The sequence below is a fragment of the Lepisma saccharinum genome, chromosome 21 (genome assembly GCF_977018435.1).
Source record: "Lepisma saccharinum chromosome 21, izLepSacc3.1, whole genome shotgun sequence".
In the NCBI taxonomy this organism is placed as follows: Eukaryota; Metazoa; Arthropoda; class Insecta; order Zygentoma; family Lepismatidae; genus Lepisma; species Lepisma saccharinum.
In genome coordinates this window covers 13961048-13978523 of record NC_139249.1, presented here as the reverse complement: position 1 = coordinate 13978523, position 17476 = coordinate 13961048, and the positions used below count along the sequence as shown (strand labels likewise).

At 35.8% G+C, this 17476-nt stretch overlaps 1 protein-coding gene across 2 annotated transcripts in view; it reads left to right on the top strand.

Annotated features, from left to right (window-relative positions):
- The window catches only part of LOC146004413 (stAR-related lipid transfer protein 7, mitochondrial), a 28968-nt gene extending 13541 nt beyond the window's left edge, over positions 1 to 15427 (top strand). For both annotated transcript variants that reach the window (XM_083143258.1, XM_083143257.1), the window contains exons 5-8: positions 2460 to 2642; positions 5227 to 5311; positions 6660 to 6832; positions 7954 to 15427. In XM_083143258.1, the coding sequence (XP_082999384.1) occupies positions 2460 to 2642; positions 5227 to 5311; positions 6660 to 6823 (432 nt within the window). In that variant the 3' untranslated portion in view covers positions 6824 to 6832; positions 7954 to 15427. The remainder of the gene's footprint in view (positions 1 to 2459; positions 2643 to 5226; positions 5312 to 6659; positions 6833 to 7953) is intronic.
- Positions 15428 to 17476: the final 2049 nt, after the last annotated feature.

Below are 17476 nucleotides of genomic sequence, written 5' to 3'. Positions count from 1 at the left end.
TCGTATGGTTTGAAAGGAGCAGCAGCATTTTTACTATAGCTGAACCCCTCTTAAAATGCACTTGTGAATTCTCGAAAATACAGACAAGGGAAAGAAAATGCATATATGTGATTCTAATTTCAATTGTTTCCAGTGCCTCCCCAATCACAATGTGGCAACGTCGTCACCTTTTAATCAAGGTGTCCTGGGTTTGATACCTGATGGAAGTACATAGGGGTTCAGATTCCACTTTAGACACTAGGACCAGTCCTAACTTGTCTGTCAGTGCATAAAGTAAACTTAAAACTCAACTCTATGTTTTTTTTACAATAACGTGATCTGTAGCCAAATTGTTAACAGAAGAACTTGCTCCCTCATACTCACTTGAGTTTCCCACCCTTGCACGTATACCGTAACTTAACCTTAGGTATGTGGGATCGAACTGGGTGATGTAGCTCTCTGATTATTCGTCCTCTATAATGGAGCAACTCGCTTCACCATGGTGAGCCTGATGGTAAGGTGTGAGAGGTAATAACTACACACATATGAATGGCACAACACAACACTTGAGTATTAAATCCCCATAGACTGGATCAGCATGGTGAGTGGAAATACCTCTCTCACTGTGTGGAAGTGCTCCCTCGAGGTGTCGAACCACGTACTCCTTAAGACGAGGTGTCTGTTTATGGTGCTAGTCTGGTTGCCCAGACTTCACTCCCTTCTCCTAGACTTTTAGCTCATACTTCTGCACCCCTTGACTGATAGTTTAGAACTGCCCACTGACCTCTCTCTCCCCAGATATTTATTCAGATTGCTTTTGCTAAACAAATGCAGAGACACCTGTAGTCTCTTCCTTCATTGCCATTGTTTACATCTGTTTGCAACGATGGCGATCAAGGAAGCTCGGCAGTGTCTTACAGGACATTCCTTAGATGGTTCTAGCAATTTAGAAAGGTGATGGCTAAATGTCTGGGATTTTAGAGTTCGTTGTACATTACATTTTGAAGATTTTACAGATTGTTACGATACAATCGAATATCATTTTAATGTGACAATAATTGTACACACACATGCATAAAATATCTGCCTTGGTAGTTACAACACACAATGATCTGTTTAATTTTCATTCATAATGGCAGATTGACTAAACTACATTTTTACATGGAGATGATGACTATGTTCATCACTTCACGATCCATATTTGAGGGCCCACTACTGCAGACAAATTACGGTTATATGTGTACTACTGTACTTCGAGTGTACACCGTTCATTTTGCCTGATTGAGCATTATTCACTTTCAATTCCCTATGCTATCTAGCGTCGTCCGTACAATCTATTTGGTGCTCGAGCAAAATTCTGTCCCTGCAGCACTCTAAAAATGTTTTTAAGAAATGTCCCTATTTTTTCCCATCAAAACCTGATTTTCGGTACACACACTTAGAAGTAAAGTCTTGGACACTGTAATCAATCTTTCCAAGAGCAAGTTCATAGTTACATTCACTGATATTTAAGTCCTTAACCATTTCTACACAAAACATGAAACTCAGCACCACTGCAACTAATCATAAAGATAGGTTGAAGCAAAAATAAAATACATAAATGGAAAAAGTATCCAGATCACATTACGATGGGGTAATTTTGCCACCCCTAGACCTAAATGTAATCCTGTTGTCAACATAATAACTGGGAACTTTTATAAGTGTTTTTTATCCTTGCCTTCAACCTATATTCCTATATAACACTTTTTTACGTGATACCATGTTTGGTGTTTAGACATTCATGTGGACCTGAAGAAGGAGGAAGTATTGACCTCCGAAACGTCGTTTGGATAAATCATACTCACTCACATAAGTTGTGAATTCCCGATACTATCTAACGTATTTATATTTTTATATTCCTTTTGTCAATTATACAGGGTTAGCCTAAAGAAATAGACAGTTTAAACGCTTTATAAATTGAAATTTTTTCGTTACATCAGAAAGCATTTAGTACTGTTGTATAGAGAAAGTCTTCAAGTTTACGACCTCCGCTTTTCGTTTGTCTTCGTGATGTCAGCATCACGTAAGCACCCTTGACGTAAATCAAGCAGCCGCTAGCCAGGTGGAGAAGGCTTTCTGTATGATTGAATTTTCAAAACCAAATTCTGTTACTATCGTTCAGCATCATTGTAGAACACTGTATGGTAATCAACCACCCACAGGGCAGTCAATCTACTACTGGAGCAAGAAGTTGAAGGAAACTTGTTGTCTGTGCAAGGGGAAAAGTCCTTGGAGACGAGAACGGATCTATTGCATTGATATCTGTTGAGTTACAAAAGGGTCACACGTAGAACACTTGTAAATTTAAACTTCATGATGTACTCTTCAAACCATGTAAGCATTCCATCCCTATTATGATAACTCTTCTTTCTGTAAAACTTTGAAAGTGTCTATTTCTTTTAGGCTAACCCTGTTCAATGAAACTGCATTTTGTTTTTCAGCACATGTTTGCAAACAGAGACTATGTGTTCAACCGTCGGTACCTTGTTGATAAGAATAAAAAAGTCATTGCCATATGCAACGAAGGAATAGAACACCCTGGTGTTCCAGAAAAGCCAGGCAATCACAGGGTTAAAGACTACTGGTCTTACATGATTGTGAAGCCATTTTCAGAATTCAATCAGGTAAGAATGCCTTTGTGCACTGTTTTATATGTTAGATATCACTACTTACAATCAGGGTGAAAAATCATTGAAAACTGGTGGGGGGAGATAGTTCTTCATCTACAAACCCCCTCCCCCACAAACATATGTGTAAATTATATGATATACATATTTGTAATGTTATTAAAAGTAAAAATTAATTACTCAATTAAAAATATATTATTATTAATTACATAAAAGAAATTAATTTGTTACTTTTATACATATCAGATATTCCAAAGCAGCTAACGAATTCCTTTACTAATTGGTTAAAGATGTCAATAAATTATGAAATAGTTCAAGTAGTTTTATTATGTGTAAGTTTTTGTTTAGTTAATATAAATCAATTAGATTTCATAGTTATTATTTTCTTGCATTCTTGTTTTTCTTTTATTGTGCATATTGATGTAGATTTGTTAATGATCTCTTGAGAGAGATTGCATTCAATACTCACAATTACACTTTATTTGTGTGTTTTCGATATTATTGTTAGTAAAGTATATTTGAAATTAAAAGTAATTGCTTGTCTTTTGTTTGTTATAGCAAAAACTCTCACCCCAGGAAATTTTTGGTGGGAGGGGGGATCCCCCCAGGATTTCGCACCCTGCTTACAATAGTATCATATTTCCAGGTTCAAGTCCCTATCTGTGTATGGACATTCCTTTACGAGTGTCCATTCTTCAATTTCACATAATCATCATTCATCCTCATTGTTATAATTAGCCTAAACAGACAGAAAAATGAAAGAGTGAAAAATTAGGCTTGGTTCGTAGTTGGACCAGGATCTGGGCCAATGCTGTACTACTGGTTATCAAGCCAGTATTCTAATAGCTAATTCAGATTGGAATTTCTCTGACTACTAGTAGATCATTAACCCTAGGCTACCCTTGCCATTCGAGAAATTTACTTATCTGTAGGGGGATGGTGGGTGCTCACAGCCCCACACTTTTTTTATCAATAAAATTCAAGAAACCATTTTGTTATTGAATCGCTGCTTCCATTGTTGATTATTATAGATGTGTAGTTATTTATTAATTATAATAATTACAAAAATTATCATCATTAATAAGAAATAATAACCAATTATTGCATGATTATCATACACATATTTTACCATTCACTAAAACTCTCAAAAACAATAATTTTTCATTAATGCTTTTTTTGTTTTACACACATTCAAAGGTTTCAATTGTGCATTTTGCCTCGTATTTACATTACATGTTTATATGAATGAAATTAATACAGAAATATTGTGAACAACTTAGGGAACAATGTAATTTAAAAAAATAGAGGTGGTGGGGTTGGCAGTCTCCCCCTTGTTCCCTTGGGTAAGCTAGGGTTAATACTAACAGATAATGTAGTGAACAAATATTAGGACTGAGCTAATACTGATTCAGCCGATACCAGTGGTATTCATATTTGATGGTTTTGTGGAGAGTATTGGTTTGAATTAACCACCAATGCCTTTTTAGAGAGGAGGAAACTCTGGACCTCAATATCATGGAAATGCATCATTTTCATAATTTTTGGAAAGAGCTTTGTGGGAAGAAATAGATTTTGTGATTAAATAATCATATAATATTTTAAAGCAAAACTTTGATGTTCAATTAAATATTTTCATTTCAAAATTTATATTTATTCTGAAATACTCGTAAGTTGTAGTTTACATTCACTCATCGCCGTCAGTATCTGTGGAAGTTTCGAAGAAATGGCATCTGTATAGGGTCAGAGTGCTATTGATTCATCTATATAAATGATCAGTTGAGCAGCTCGGGAGTAAAATGATAACTCACATTCCGTTCAAAATTGAGTTAACATTAGATGCAGTTGATGCTCAATGAAGGTCCTTCAGTTGCCGCTGATGGCCAGAAATGCACCTCAACATCTGGCTAACCCATAAGCCATAATGTAATGGACAAACTTTGGCGTTTTTCAAGGTTTCATACTTTTGTTGGTTATGAAGTTTTACTCCCCAGCTGCTCAATAATTTTATGTGACCCTGACAGAAAAAGCTGCATATTTATAAAATTTTTAGTCATTCTTATTTGTTGTGTAGTTGTGTTGAGTAATTGTTCTTATGGATGCTCATTCTTTGTTCGTCATGCACCCGACCCTGTGGCCGAGTGATTAGCACACCGCGCTGCGATGCCAAGGGTCCTGGGTTCGAATCCCGGTCGGGCTTGGTTGTTTGTGAATGTCCATTCATCAATTTCATCATTTCATCACTCATCCCCATCTTCGCAAATTAGCCAAGAGGCACAAAACGCGAAGTAAAATAAACTAAATCAATCAATCAATCAATTTGTTCGTCATGCTTACCTTCATAAATCAACAATGTTCAATACTCCCTCAGTATTTCCCAAGTGTGATAGATAAGAATTGTTACTTGTAACATTTTTTGTTGACGTGACATGACAGATATGGGAATTGAAACAATGCGAATTTAAGAAATACAGTGCTTGTTTACATAATGTATGTGCGATTTTCTATTGTTATGAAGTATGGTATTATTAGGAATGTCTTGTTTTTCCATAGCTGCTTATGTATGTTATTTTGTGAATTTCAGCCTGGAATTGAGTTTGTATTAACATACTTCGACAATCCTGGAATATCAATACCAGCAACTGTATCTGGATGGGTTGCCATGAGTGGTAAGAATTGCTATTTACATTATTTATAGAAATAGCTGCTAAACCATGAGTCTGAATTGTAAGTTTGCTGCTTATAAAATATTTTTTGAGATGAATTACTTTGTTGGCTGGCGTATAAGATGCACTTTTATGCTTTAAAAATATGTCTCAAAAACAGAGTGCATCTTATACGCTGATACTTAGTTTCTTAATACCTTCATTTCTAGAATTTTTCTCTTGTTCTTAGGCGATTTCTTTCGTGCTTCCTTGCAGTGTGTGGCGAAGAAGATTAAAATGTATTCTTTCCTAGTTATATTAGATTAGATAAGTTATTTGTTGAAAGTATACCTACATATTTCTGTATATTTGAAATACTGTAAATTAATTATAAATTCAGTGATAAAGCTTTTTCCTCAAAAATGTGTACAAAAAAGAGGGATGTGTCTTATATGCCGGTGTGTCTTCTACGTCGGCAAATATGGTATATTGTTGAAATAATAATAATATAAATTATATTAGTTCACATATACTAATAAGATCCTGCTATTTACATTGGTTGTGGTGAATTTTACTTGGTAGTAGGTGATACTATACTTAAATCTACGAGTACATATCCTCCAATCTATGTAAAAATTCTGCACGAAAATGCTTGACTTGATTGGTAAATTTTTAAATTCCTACCCAGTCACCATAGTTATCGAGTGATTTTTAAATAGGGCACATTCACATATCTTCAGCAGTCAGTTCACTTGTTTCCAGACACTTGACACTGCATTCCGCCAATGAGTTTACCATGTTGCAAGTCATATGACGTTACTGCTACTCTCAAGCAGGTAATCAAGTGATCATCAGTTAATCGATTTCTCTCCTTTGATTTTATCACATTCATTGTAGAGAATGCTGACTCACATAGATATGTAGATCCGAAGAATGCAGTCAAATAAAATCCCACTTTGCGAATATTTGGATAGAAGTCTTCACACAATATACTATGACAGAGCACCGTGGGCTACCTCTCGCGGCTTGCCGGTCGACGCTTGGCCACCCCTGTAATAGGCAAAGATTGGAGAGTTTCTTTTTCGAGTATTTCTTCTTCAACACAGTGTCAGCGCCACTATTTTTGGATTAGGGTCTCATAGGCTTGTCACAGTCACTACACAATCAAAATTACTCATGATACACATCAAAAGCCCAGGTATCATACAAACTTAAATCTCCAGAATATTATCTCCACTGTATGTTCCCAAAGTCGACTTTAAAATTTCATTACATACTGGAATATACTGATATCCTAGATGGCATAGACACAAATCCTAACTGCATATATCCCAGTTTGTTAAAAGGTTAAAGAATATTTCTTCATTTTTAGGTCTTCCAAAGTTCTGTGAACGCCTGAGAGAGGCTGCAAAGAAGATAAGCCTGAAGAAAAAGAAGCATCCCATAATTGGGGACATGCCTCCTATACCTCCTCAGGAACCTGTAACAGGTGGTATCTATTTGCAGCATTTCCACGGATGTCCTTCTTATGCATGACAAAAATAGGTAAGTAATGTAATACTGTTTCAATTTAATGTTTTGAGGTTTATGTTAGCACAGACAATTAGAAAATATTGATATTATTTTCCCGACTAACTCATTTTCAAAAACTTTTATTTTTAAATTGATCTAGTCTTTGTAGCATGCAGATATGTAGAAGAGAGTCGTGGAATATAGGAAGTGGGTGGTATTAAGATGATTCACAGCAAATGCCCATTAAATTTGGACAGTGGACATTTTATAGTGATGTGTTTCTTGTTTTTATATTATGTGGCTTATTTTACTTTGCTTTTCTGCCATTTTGGCTAATCATGAAGATGAGGATGAGTGATGATATGATGAAATTGATGAAGGGATGTTACAGATAACACCCAAATTTGCATTTGAACCCAGGCCCCTGTTATCGTAGAGTGTTGTGCTAACCACTCTGCCACAGAGGTTGACTAAACTGATGTGATTATAAAAATTGCCTTATTGAATTTGACAATGTCAAGTTGCAGATTACTAAATAAAGGCCATTTTGTGCCATTTCGATGTGCAAATTACCTTACTAAGGTTGAGAAAGTTACGTAGCAAATTCACACATTAATTACATAACAAAGGCATTCTTCATTTCGAACATGAATCCAATGCATCAGAAGGTGAGGTCATTACAAAGCCCCTTTAATCAATGATTGCACCTAAACTGGAAGGGGTGAGTATGTGTAATTTTATGTTGGCAAAGATTATGAAATGTTGACACCAAGGCTTCACACATACAACATTTAGATTATGTACTCGTAGTCACATTAAGGCCATTTATATCACCGTACAACTTAAAAAAGCATTACACAATTGGAACAATGGCATCATATTCTTCGGTTGCTTTTGATTTGCAGTTACTTTTCTTAAAGCTAGGAGTGACCTTTTGTAAAGACATTCAGTGTCAACTTTCCTTCCACGTAGTACAACCTGGGTTACATTTTGCAGACTAACGATACTATGGCGTCCAGACCTACAGTATAATCATCTGGGAGTTTTGTTGTGTTTAATCAATCTCTTAAAGGTACATTGTAAATGTATTATTTTGCATTTCAGAACTGATATTACTTGTTTTTTTTCTTATTGTTATAATTTACATATTTCAGGTCGTTACGTGAGGGTATATGTATCAGCAGTGCACTGGGTGATTTGAACAATGAAGTTTGGTCATCTTGTACGGAGGACAGGTGCATCTAATGTAGTTTGAATATTTTGTACTCTATCCAGGATTAGTTATAAAGGAAAGAATTAGATGTGGGTATTAGAAAAAGGTACCTTCAACTTGTCCCACAACATTGGCAAAAAATACAGATTTGAGACATTGCTAATACTCAGGAAACTATCTGCTTGTCCGCCATTTGGATTGATGCTAAAAATGATCCATCTTTTAAGACACTGTACAAAAGTAGAATGTATTGTAAAATGAAATAAGCATTTATGTAATTGCCCCTGGTGATTTTTTTAGCATTGTAGCTTGGTTATAATGCTCTGATTTTTTTTATATTACTATTATCAGGATGAACTAGAATGTTAGGCAAGGCAGAAAATGTGTAGAAATGAATCAGGCCATTATTATGCAATACATTTTTATGTGTTTGCTACCTGAAGTAGTTGAACAAATGAAGTTGCTAGTCATGTTTTGAGTGTTGACTGTTATTTGTAGCTGTGATAAGAACAATGTTTAGTAAAACAAGAAAAAGAATCCTATTGAATTTGTTACATGTGCAGAATTTTTAGAAGGCAATGCTAATGAAGTTCATAGGCACTGTTAGTAAGGTAAAAAATATTCTTCTTCCCCATGTACTTTTCTATTTACTTGCTCATAAGGAAATATGTTAACCTAAGGAATTTTATAATAAAAATATCTTTTGTGCAGTTTGTTGTTAATCATGCATGGCAAATTAAGTTCAATGTGGTCAAGAAATATTGAATTTTTCAGCATGGAAATTATGTGAGAGGGTTTTCTTCTTTTTTAAAGCATTAAGTCCGCAAGGAACCTCAAAATGCATTGAGACAAAAAATCTTCAAGAGTATTGCAATTATCTCTGATATCTTCATTTTATTTTTTGCAGAGGTGCTGTTATGGCTTTCATTTTTCTGCCCATTCATCCTTCATGTAAGAATGACTGGTTATACGGTCTCCATTAATACAGGTTGCTGTTAACAGAAGTGAATAGCTCTTCTTACTGTCCATCATTGCAGAATCTTGTGTTAGAATACTTGCCTTTGTTAAATGTATTGCATTGGTAAAGTTGCCATGTTGGCTGCTCTAGTTAACTAGTGTAAATCATCTGTAGCATATCACTGTACAAGCCTCTTCATGTTAACTGCTGCCGGTAATGAAGGTTTGTAAAGAACCAAATTTCAGATCGAATCTCAAAATCAATCCACAAGATTACAAACAAACATGAAAAACTTTTACTCTGAATAGAAATGTTTCGTTTACCCTCATGAACATAAAAAGCCAAATTTATGTGTTGCTTCCACAAAAAGCACTTTGTGGAATTGTGGGAAAATTGTAGTTCCTTGCTAGTCTAAATTAATGAAAGACAGTTTTCAAGTGTTACTCATAATTTTGTGGATTAACTGTGAAAGTATCAAGCATGACTGAAAACAGCATAGTGCAGATACCAAACGTCTGTGTTTTGTAAAACTGCTTTGGGAGTCATGAATAATCAGTGTAACAACAAAACGATAATCACTTTGCATTGTGATGTCTTTGTATGTACAAGAAATGGAATTTCCATATAGATGAAATGACATCTGACCTTCATTCATAACTAGCATGGTCCAAATTGCAAGTGACAGTTCAACTAATACATATATTTTCTTCATTCTAATCTCTTTATCCTCTTAACTTGTTTTTCATTACATAGATGCTTACGTACTTTTTATGATGCCCTACATTCTCAGATATTTATTATAATGTAAGTTTTATTACATCTTTTATTAATTTATATAGGGTTACACTTTTCTACTATTTTATATTGTAGTGGAATTTTAGCTCAAAGGTATGAATCCAGTTTCAAGAAGTAAGGACAGTGATGAAAACTGTCAGGAGTATTGGCCCAAAAGGCCTTTTGTACATTGCAGTCAGCACGTGTATTCTTCATTATGAGTTTGACTGTAGTTTAGAGGAAGTTGTGGAAATATATGTGATTTGTTCGAATTATTTTGGCTTTAATGTGAAGAGAATCATATATTGCAAGAGTCCAACGAAAACCTTAAAAAGGCCAATAAATATTGTAGGGCAGGCTGTATACAGCTCAAATTTACATAAGGTATCAACTGTTATTTACAAAACAACCACAAGGCTGCAATATTAATCAAGTGAGCTTCAAAATACCATTTTTGTTATTTTAAAGATGGTGCCTCTTATACACACTTGTACCAGTGAAGAGGGGTGGTTACACAGCAATATCTGTGCATGCTTACCACACCAGCAAGTTTACTATTGGAGGAGAAAGTTCGACAATGGCCTCAGTTTGCAGGCAGATGGGTGGAAAGGCCTTTGCAGTGGCTCATAAGTGACTGCACGTGGACCCCAAATACTTATTCTTCTTAATGTATACAGGCACTAACTCAAAAGTTGAAAATATATGTAGATCAGCAAAAGGTCTGTGCTAAAATGCAGCTAAACTTGTGCAACCCTACATACAGAAATCCACTAGATAAGAAACAAAACAAATTAAGGTCTTCAGTTGACTCTTGCTTGTAGAATTATTAGAAACTTTAATGTGTCCCTAACAACTACGAAAGTGGTTGAGGCTTTTGCTCTACAACTGGAGAATAAGCACGCTGTCTCCAAACAGAAAGTATAGTGTGACCACGATCAAAAGAACCTGTGCATAGTACTCACGTGTGAAGGAAAGAGAGCGAGCAAGCCTCGTCGTGGGCCGAGCTAAAGAGACTGAGGGAAAGATGCACAATGGCTTCTGGTTAATTTTTTTTTGTTTGTGGTTTCACTATAGCGACACTTGCCATATGCTAATATTTTAGCACAAAGAGTGCAACTTTAGTGCTTGTTTCATGTTCACCTCCCTCCAAAGAAACGAGGCTAAAAAATTTACAACAGGGGTGGTTGTTCATTACCACCTTTATTTTTCCTTCCCATGTATGATCTCGTGGGAACATTTCTGCTAACCACTTTCCTTGTTGACAAGCTTTTTCTTAGGAAGGTAAAAACTTAAAACTTTATAAACTTCCTTTCCCATGGGGTTTGACAGTTATGTTGAACTGTTTGCACGAAGAAAACATTCACTAGTATTTTCTTTTATTCTTCAAAACTATGAAGTTTCAGTCAGTTTTAATATACAGCAGGTAAAGACCAATTAGAAATTTCGTATTTCCGCGTTGCACAATTTAATGGTTGATCCTATTAATTTCGAAGATCCTGTCTTTATTCAATAAGGGTATGGTGTCTCGAGCGGAAATTTCACGTAAGTAATTTTAAACCTTGTTTACTGCATCCTTCATGAACTTACTAGTCTGTTATCATAGTGAAGAATTTTAGCATTACTATATATTAGTAATAGAGGATAGACATTATCCTCTTTAAACATATAAATTATACATCAAATAACTAGAATAGAAAATAATTGTTTGCTTATGCTAATAGAATTCATTTTCTGTGTAGAATGCTCTAGTTGCTGCATATATGCTTCAATTGTAGCATAGAGATTGCAGCATAATGAATGTTATTTCAAAATTGTAGAATATAGAGGATGCCTCATGCTCCATGGATAAGCGTAATAAGACTTTTCTCGTATTTTCTGTCTCAAGGTTAAGTGTAGCAATATGTATACACGATAAGATGACCAAATAGATAAAAGAACAACATGGGGAAGCAACCGTGTCCCACTCAGGTCTAGGAAGGCAGTGAACAGTGACTAAGTGACTGCCATGAGAAAATTTCAAGCATGATTTAAAAGATGAGCAGAAATATTTATGTGAATAAATTGATTATTGCAGCTTGCAATATAGTAAGGAGTTTTACAGTGGTTTTTGTAGCAGATTTTGATACATACATCTATCTCCACACAGTGTTCACGATTGTTTTATGTCTAGGACTGTTCCACTTTCTTCCCATAACTGGGTGTATGTTTATGTTATGTATTGCACATGCAATTTTACATACTCTGTACTGCAGGAAGTGAACAGTAAACATCTACCAAAATATATATTTAATAACGTACTATATATTTCTTGCTTTTTATGTACATAGTTTGAGTCTATTACTTTCCGCTTTTACTCACCGATCTTGGAGGGTAAAGTTAACCCTCCCTTTACTCTACAATTTACCAGACGTTTCTGTTGATGCAACAGATATTCAGCTGATTCGTGGGTTAGCTGTGAGTTTACTCTTACTTGTGAGTAAATTGACATTGGTTCAAATGAACGTGAGTGAACCTTTTTCTATTTATTTTTCTTTTGGTTATTTTATATCGCTTTTCTACCTCTTGGGAATGATAAAACATGATACAACCATTTCTTACCTATGGTTTAAACCTTGAACCTCTGGCTTCATAGCACTGTGTGACCACTCCACCATAAAGGCTGGCAACATTCAATGTACCTTCATGTTTGAAAAATGCTACTTAACCCTCTGTTAGACCAGTGTCACCCATTGATATTCATTGCGAGTTTGCAACACTGTGAACCATACTGCACATGAGTGCTTTTTTGTAGCTGAACGTTCTTTCTTTGCTTTTGTTCTAAGCTCAGCTGCGTTATTCTGCTGCACTTCTACGCCACGTAATATTATGAAGTTAAACGTCAGTCACATGCTTTGGGGGCAGTTGTCCCCCACGTGCCTAAATATGTAACAAAAATATCTAAGCTTCGAAAGACAGAGCGCACAGCAGATTCAGATGTGAATTAGTAAGGAAGCGGAGGACAGGTGTATGTGACGAAAGTGAACATGACACTCCTTCTGTTGGTACATATTTAGGTGCGTAAGGGGCAACTGGCCCCGAAGCATTAACTTTATACTATTACGTGGCTTAGAAAGTGCAGCAGAAAATTGCAGCTGATCTTAGAAGAAAGACATAGAAGGAACGTTCAGCATGCATGTGCAGTATAATTCACGGTGTATTTGACACCTTAAAAATAGTTAAAGGTTTGGGTGACAGATTTACCCCACGTTCCTAAGAATGTTACAGGAAATGACACGCCTAAAGCAGGGTTAAATCTAAAGCTGAACCGATACTGATGTCGATAATATCACTGATTTTGTTGCTTGAAAATTTGTATTAATTAACAGTTATTCAAAATATTGATAACATTTGTGTATATGTATTCCACTCAAATCATATGAATCAATTTACCAAGAGTTTTACTTTAAAATATTCAAGAATTATAGCAGAATATTAAATTACATATTACGTTATAAAGAAAATTCATTTTTTCATACAAAACTGGTGCAAAATAAAAAAACTACAAATATTTCACAATTTCCAGGATAGTTTACACTTCGTAGCTTGCACAGTCCGTGAAAAATCAAAATGCCAGAAAAGGTATCGGCTCGTATCGGTTAATAAATTCCAACCGATACTAATACCACTGCCATTGGCTGATACATCTGGATCAAGTTAAATCTCATCTTTCTAACTTACTTCTTAGTAGAAGAAGTAACTGCACATTTGCTTACAAGGCATTCTATCTGAAGCGCAATGTAAAACCAAGTCATGTAATGTAGACTAGTAGTTTACCCTTAATATACTTACGGCATTATTTGCATGGAATGTGTAACATTTGTAAGTTCCCTCTTTAGAGATTGAAATTTAAAAATAAAATAAAAATAGCTCAATGTGGAGCACTGGCCCAGAATGCCAAAGAGTCAGGTTTGATTTCTGGTTGAGTCAGTTTTAGCATAACTTTTCAATAAATTATAATGTATCTTCCATGCCCATAAGTTATTTCATATTGCCTCATTTCCATTAGCAATGTGGCGTTATGTAAGAACTACCAAGCATAGAAAGTGAAATGATAATGCACACACAACCAAGACTCAAACTTAGTCATTGCTCTAGCAAGTGAGGTCAGCCATAGTTTTTGCTTCCTCTGTTTTTACCTGTGTGGAGTAGTCTCTTGTCAGCACTGCAGCAACAGGATCTGTTGCTTTAGAAACAGATAATGACGACGGTGCCTAGTATTTCCCAGCATGTATTTCAGTGTTTCAAAGGCAACAGATCCCGTTGCAGTAGCACTTAACAGGGACAATTCCCCACAGTAAAACAGCAAAAGATAAAATACAGGCTAAATGAAGCTGGTTCGGAACAGGAATAGGATGGTATCAGTGACATTGTCACCATGTATGTAAATAACTTATGGACTGGTTAATGTATGCCACTGATCATTCTTCATCGCACCCTTCTCACGACCGGGTTTCCTCCCCGAGTGTATGGGGAGAGGGTGAGGGAGTGGAAGAAAAAGTGGGTGGGTGGCTATTTAAAAACACACTGCTTGCCAGAGCTAGAAACAGCGTTGACAGGAGAAAACTGATTGTTCCTTTCTCTTTCTGTGACACCCTTGGCAGAGGCAGTGTTGCTACATGAAGATAAATTTCCCTTGGTGGATGTAAATCCAGGTCCAAATTTTATGAAATATTTCAAAATTGCCGGAAATTTGAAGTTGTCAGATTTTCCCAAGAACTGAAAATGTTCTCACATTTTCCAGTTTCCAAACCAAATAAAACTTATCGAAACTTTTGGTATTTAGACTCCTGTATTTGTTGTACTTGCATGCCTGCATTGGTGTTTTTTTTTTCTATTTTATAGATAGGAGATGTATATTAAACATATACAATATGTAAGAATTATTGTGGTAAGCCAGGACAAATTTTCAGGATATACCCCTGTGTGTAATGCCAAACCCAGGCTGTGCCTGCATTTTTCACTTAAATGTCTATGTAGTACATATCCTGCATGTGTTCCAAGTCATAAGGTAACTATAAAGCAGGTTTGCAAAGTTGTTATACGCTGAACAGCATATGGATATGGATTTGCATCTATTATCACATATGATCTGAATCAAAATAATTCAGCTTGACTTTGATAACTGTGCCAGAACCACAGTTGCAGCTGATATAAAGTAATTGTTATTAACGAATTACTAACTTGTGAAAGATATAAGCATTGATTGACTATCATATCTTTAGTATGAACTGAAATATAGTGAAAAATAATTGTTTGTGTGCTTGAATTTTTTTGTGTGTCTTTGTTTAACTGTAGAATTGTAGTCCAAGGAAAGACGAAATTAGGATTGAATGGAATTGAATGTTTTAACAAGGGTTCCTTGATTTCTGTGGAGTTCTGGTCCATACAAAAATGTATTGAGTCTCCGCAAATTGTTAATTGTGTTGTTAAAACAATTATATAACGTTGTTACTGTTAAGACCTACTTTCAGAAATTGTAGGGGCAATTTAACTTGTCTGTTTATTATTGCTCAAAACCAGACTTTTATGATTTATTTTCAGGGTTAACCTACAAGGAATAATTTTACAGTGTAGCATTCTTTATGATATGTCTTTTGTTTTGGTATTGTGAATTATTTGCTTTTTGAATAAATTTCACTCAGAGTACAAAGTCTATAATGCATTTTTCTTAAAAACTCATCTGAAGTTCAGTTACAGCTTGTAAAGCATGCATCCACAGTGGAGTGCCCAAGGGGGGGGTGAGGGGGGTTAATTTCCCCCCTTTGGCTCATTATTCCTAAAAAAAAGAAAAGGAAAAGATGGCAAAATGAGGGATGACTACCAAAAATAGTGTACGTCCCTTTTGAAAATCCTGGGCATGCCACTGCATGCATCAATCATTGTTGTTTGAAGTTATTGATTGACAATAACTGAAATGCTTACTATCTTTCTCTTCCTCTCTTCTCTGGTCTGAAAAAAAGAAACTCCCCTTTCATCTCTCTCTGGAAAAACTGAGGGGGAGAAAGAAATATAAATTATTATAGATGTTAAAAACCAATTATAGTACTGTATAACTGGGTGGATCAAAATTATGATTTTTATTTAATAAGTCATTTTTGATAATTGTGATAACTTAAATGTCCCCTTTAAGGGCGAAGCATGTGGCAACAAGGCAATGCCAGTTCTCGCTCGTACCAGTGTACAGCCTCAACGGTGCATGCTACGAGGGTCACTATTTATATTTTGAGCCTTGGCAACACTGATTGAAGTTAGGCGCGATTTGACGTTTGCACGGAATCGTCTGGCATTATTGACCATAACCTACTTAAAATGTTTTGTCAATAGCTTCATTTGTGTTGTTTATGTTGCCTTGGAGATTGCGCGACAACAATAAAATGGAATTAACTCGTGAACATTTTCGTGCGATGATTTCTTACGATTTTCGACGTGGATTATCAAGACAAGAGTGCATCGATCAACTTACTTCCACATTTGGCGATGAAGCCCCATCCTTTGCCACTGTGAAACGCTGGTGTAACGAATTTAATTGTGGCCGCCATTCGCTCACCGACGAGATTCGCAAAGGTCGTCCAAAATCAGTTGTTGTTCAAGAAAACATTGATGCTATGTAAAACCTAATACTGCAAGATCGTCATGTGACATACTGTGAGATTGAGGCAACCATAGGCATTAGTTCCACCAGCATATATAAAATATTACATGATAATTTAGCTGTGAGAAAGGTATGTTCTTGTTGGATCCCACACAATTTGACAAAAACTCAAAAAGACGCTCGCGTCAATTGATGCAAACAAATGCAATAAATACAATCGTGGTGCTTCAAAATACATATATAAGATTGTAACAGGTGACGAATCATGGATATATGCATATGAGCCAGAACGTAAACAGCAGTCGACTGTATGGGTGTTTCAAGATGAACCCAATCCAACAAAAGTTGTTCACGCTCGAAGCACATCGAAACAAATGGTCGCCTGTTTTTTCGGGAAAACTGATCATGTGGCAACTGTGCCTTTAGAGGAATGTAGAACGGTCAACTCTGAATGGTACACAACAATTTGTTTGCCAGAGGTCTTCGGTCAAATACGGAAAACAAACAAACGCCGTCGGATCATTCTTCATCAAGACAATGCCAGCTGTCACACATCTCGTCTAACAACCGACTTTATGAACTGTCAAAAAATCGAATTGATGGGTCATCCACCGTACAGTCCTGATTTGGCACCCAATGACTTCTACTTGTTCCCGAATGTCAAGAATAAATTGCGTGGACAACGATTTTCGTCGGCGGAAGATGCCGTTGATGCGTTCAAAAACCATATTATGGAGGTGTCTCAAGAAGATTGGAAAAACTGCTTTGACAAATGGTTCGAACGAATGCAAAAGTGTATTGACCATAAAGGAGAATACTTTGAAAAACAATAAAGCAGTTTTCAATGCCAAATTCCTGTTTTATCATTGTTAGGCTCAAAATATAAATAGTGACCCTCGTATGTTTAAAATTTAAGCACATTTTATATAAAACCTCATATTTCCAACAACTTTCCCATCTTTCGCCATCTGCACTAATAATGCGGTTGTCCTATGGGGTCGGACTTTTGAAACACCCTGTGTATGTATAGAGATTGTCAAACATTGAACTATTATTATTCCATGGGCTTAGTCTGATACTATTTTGGATGCTACCGTTGAG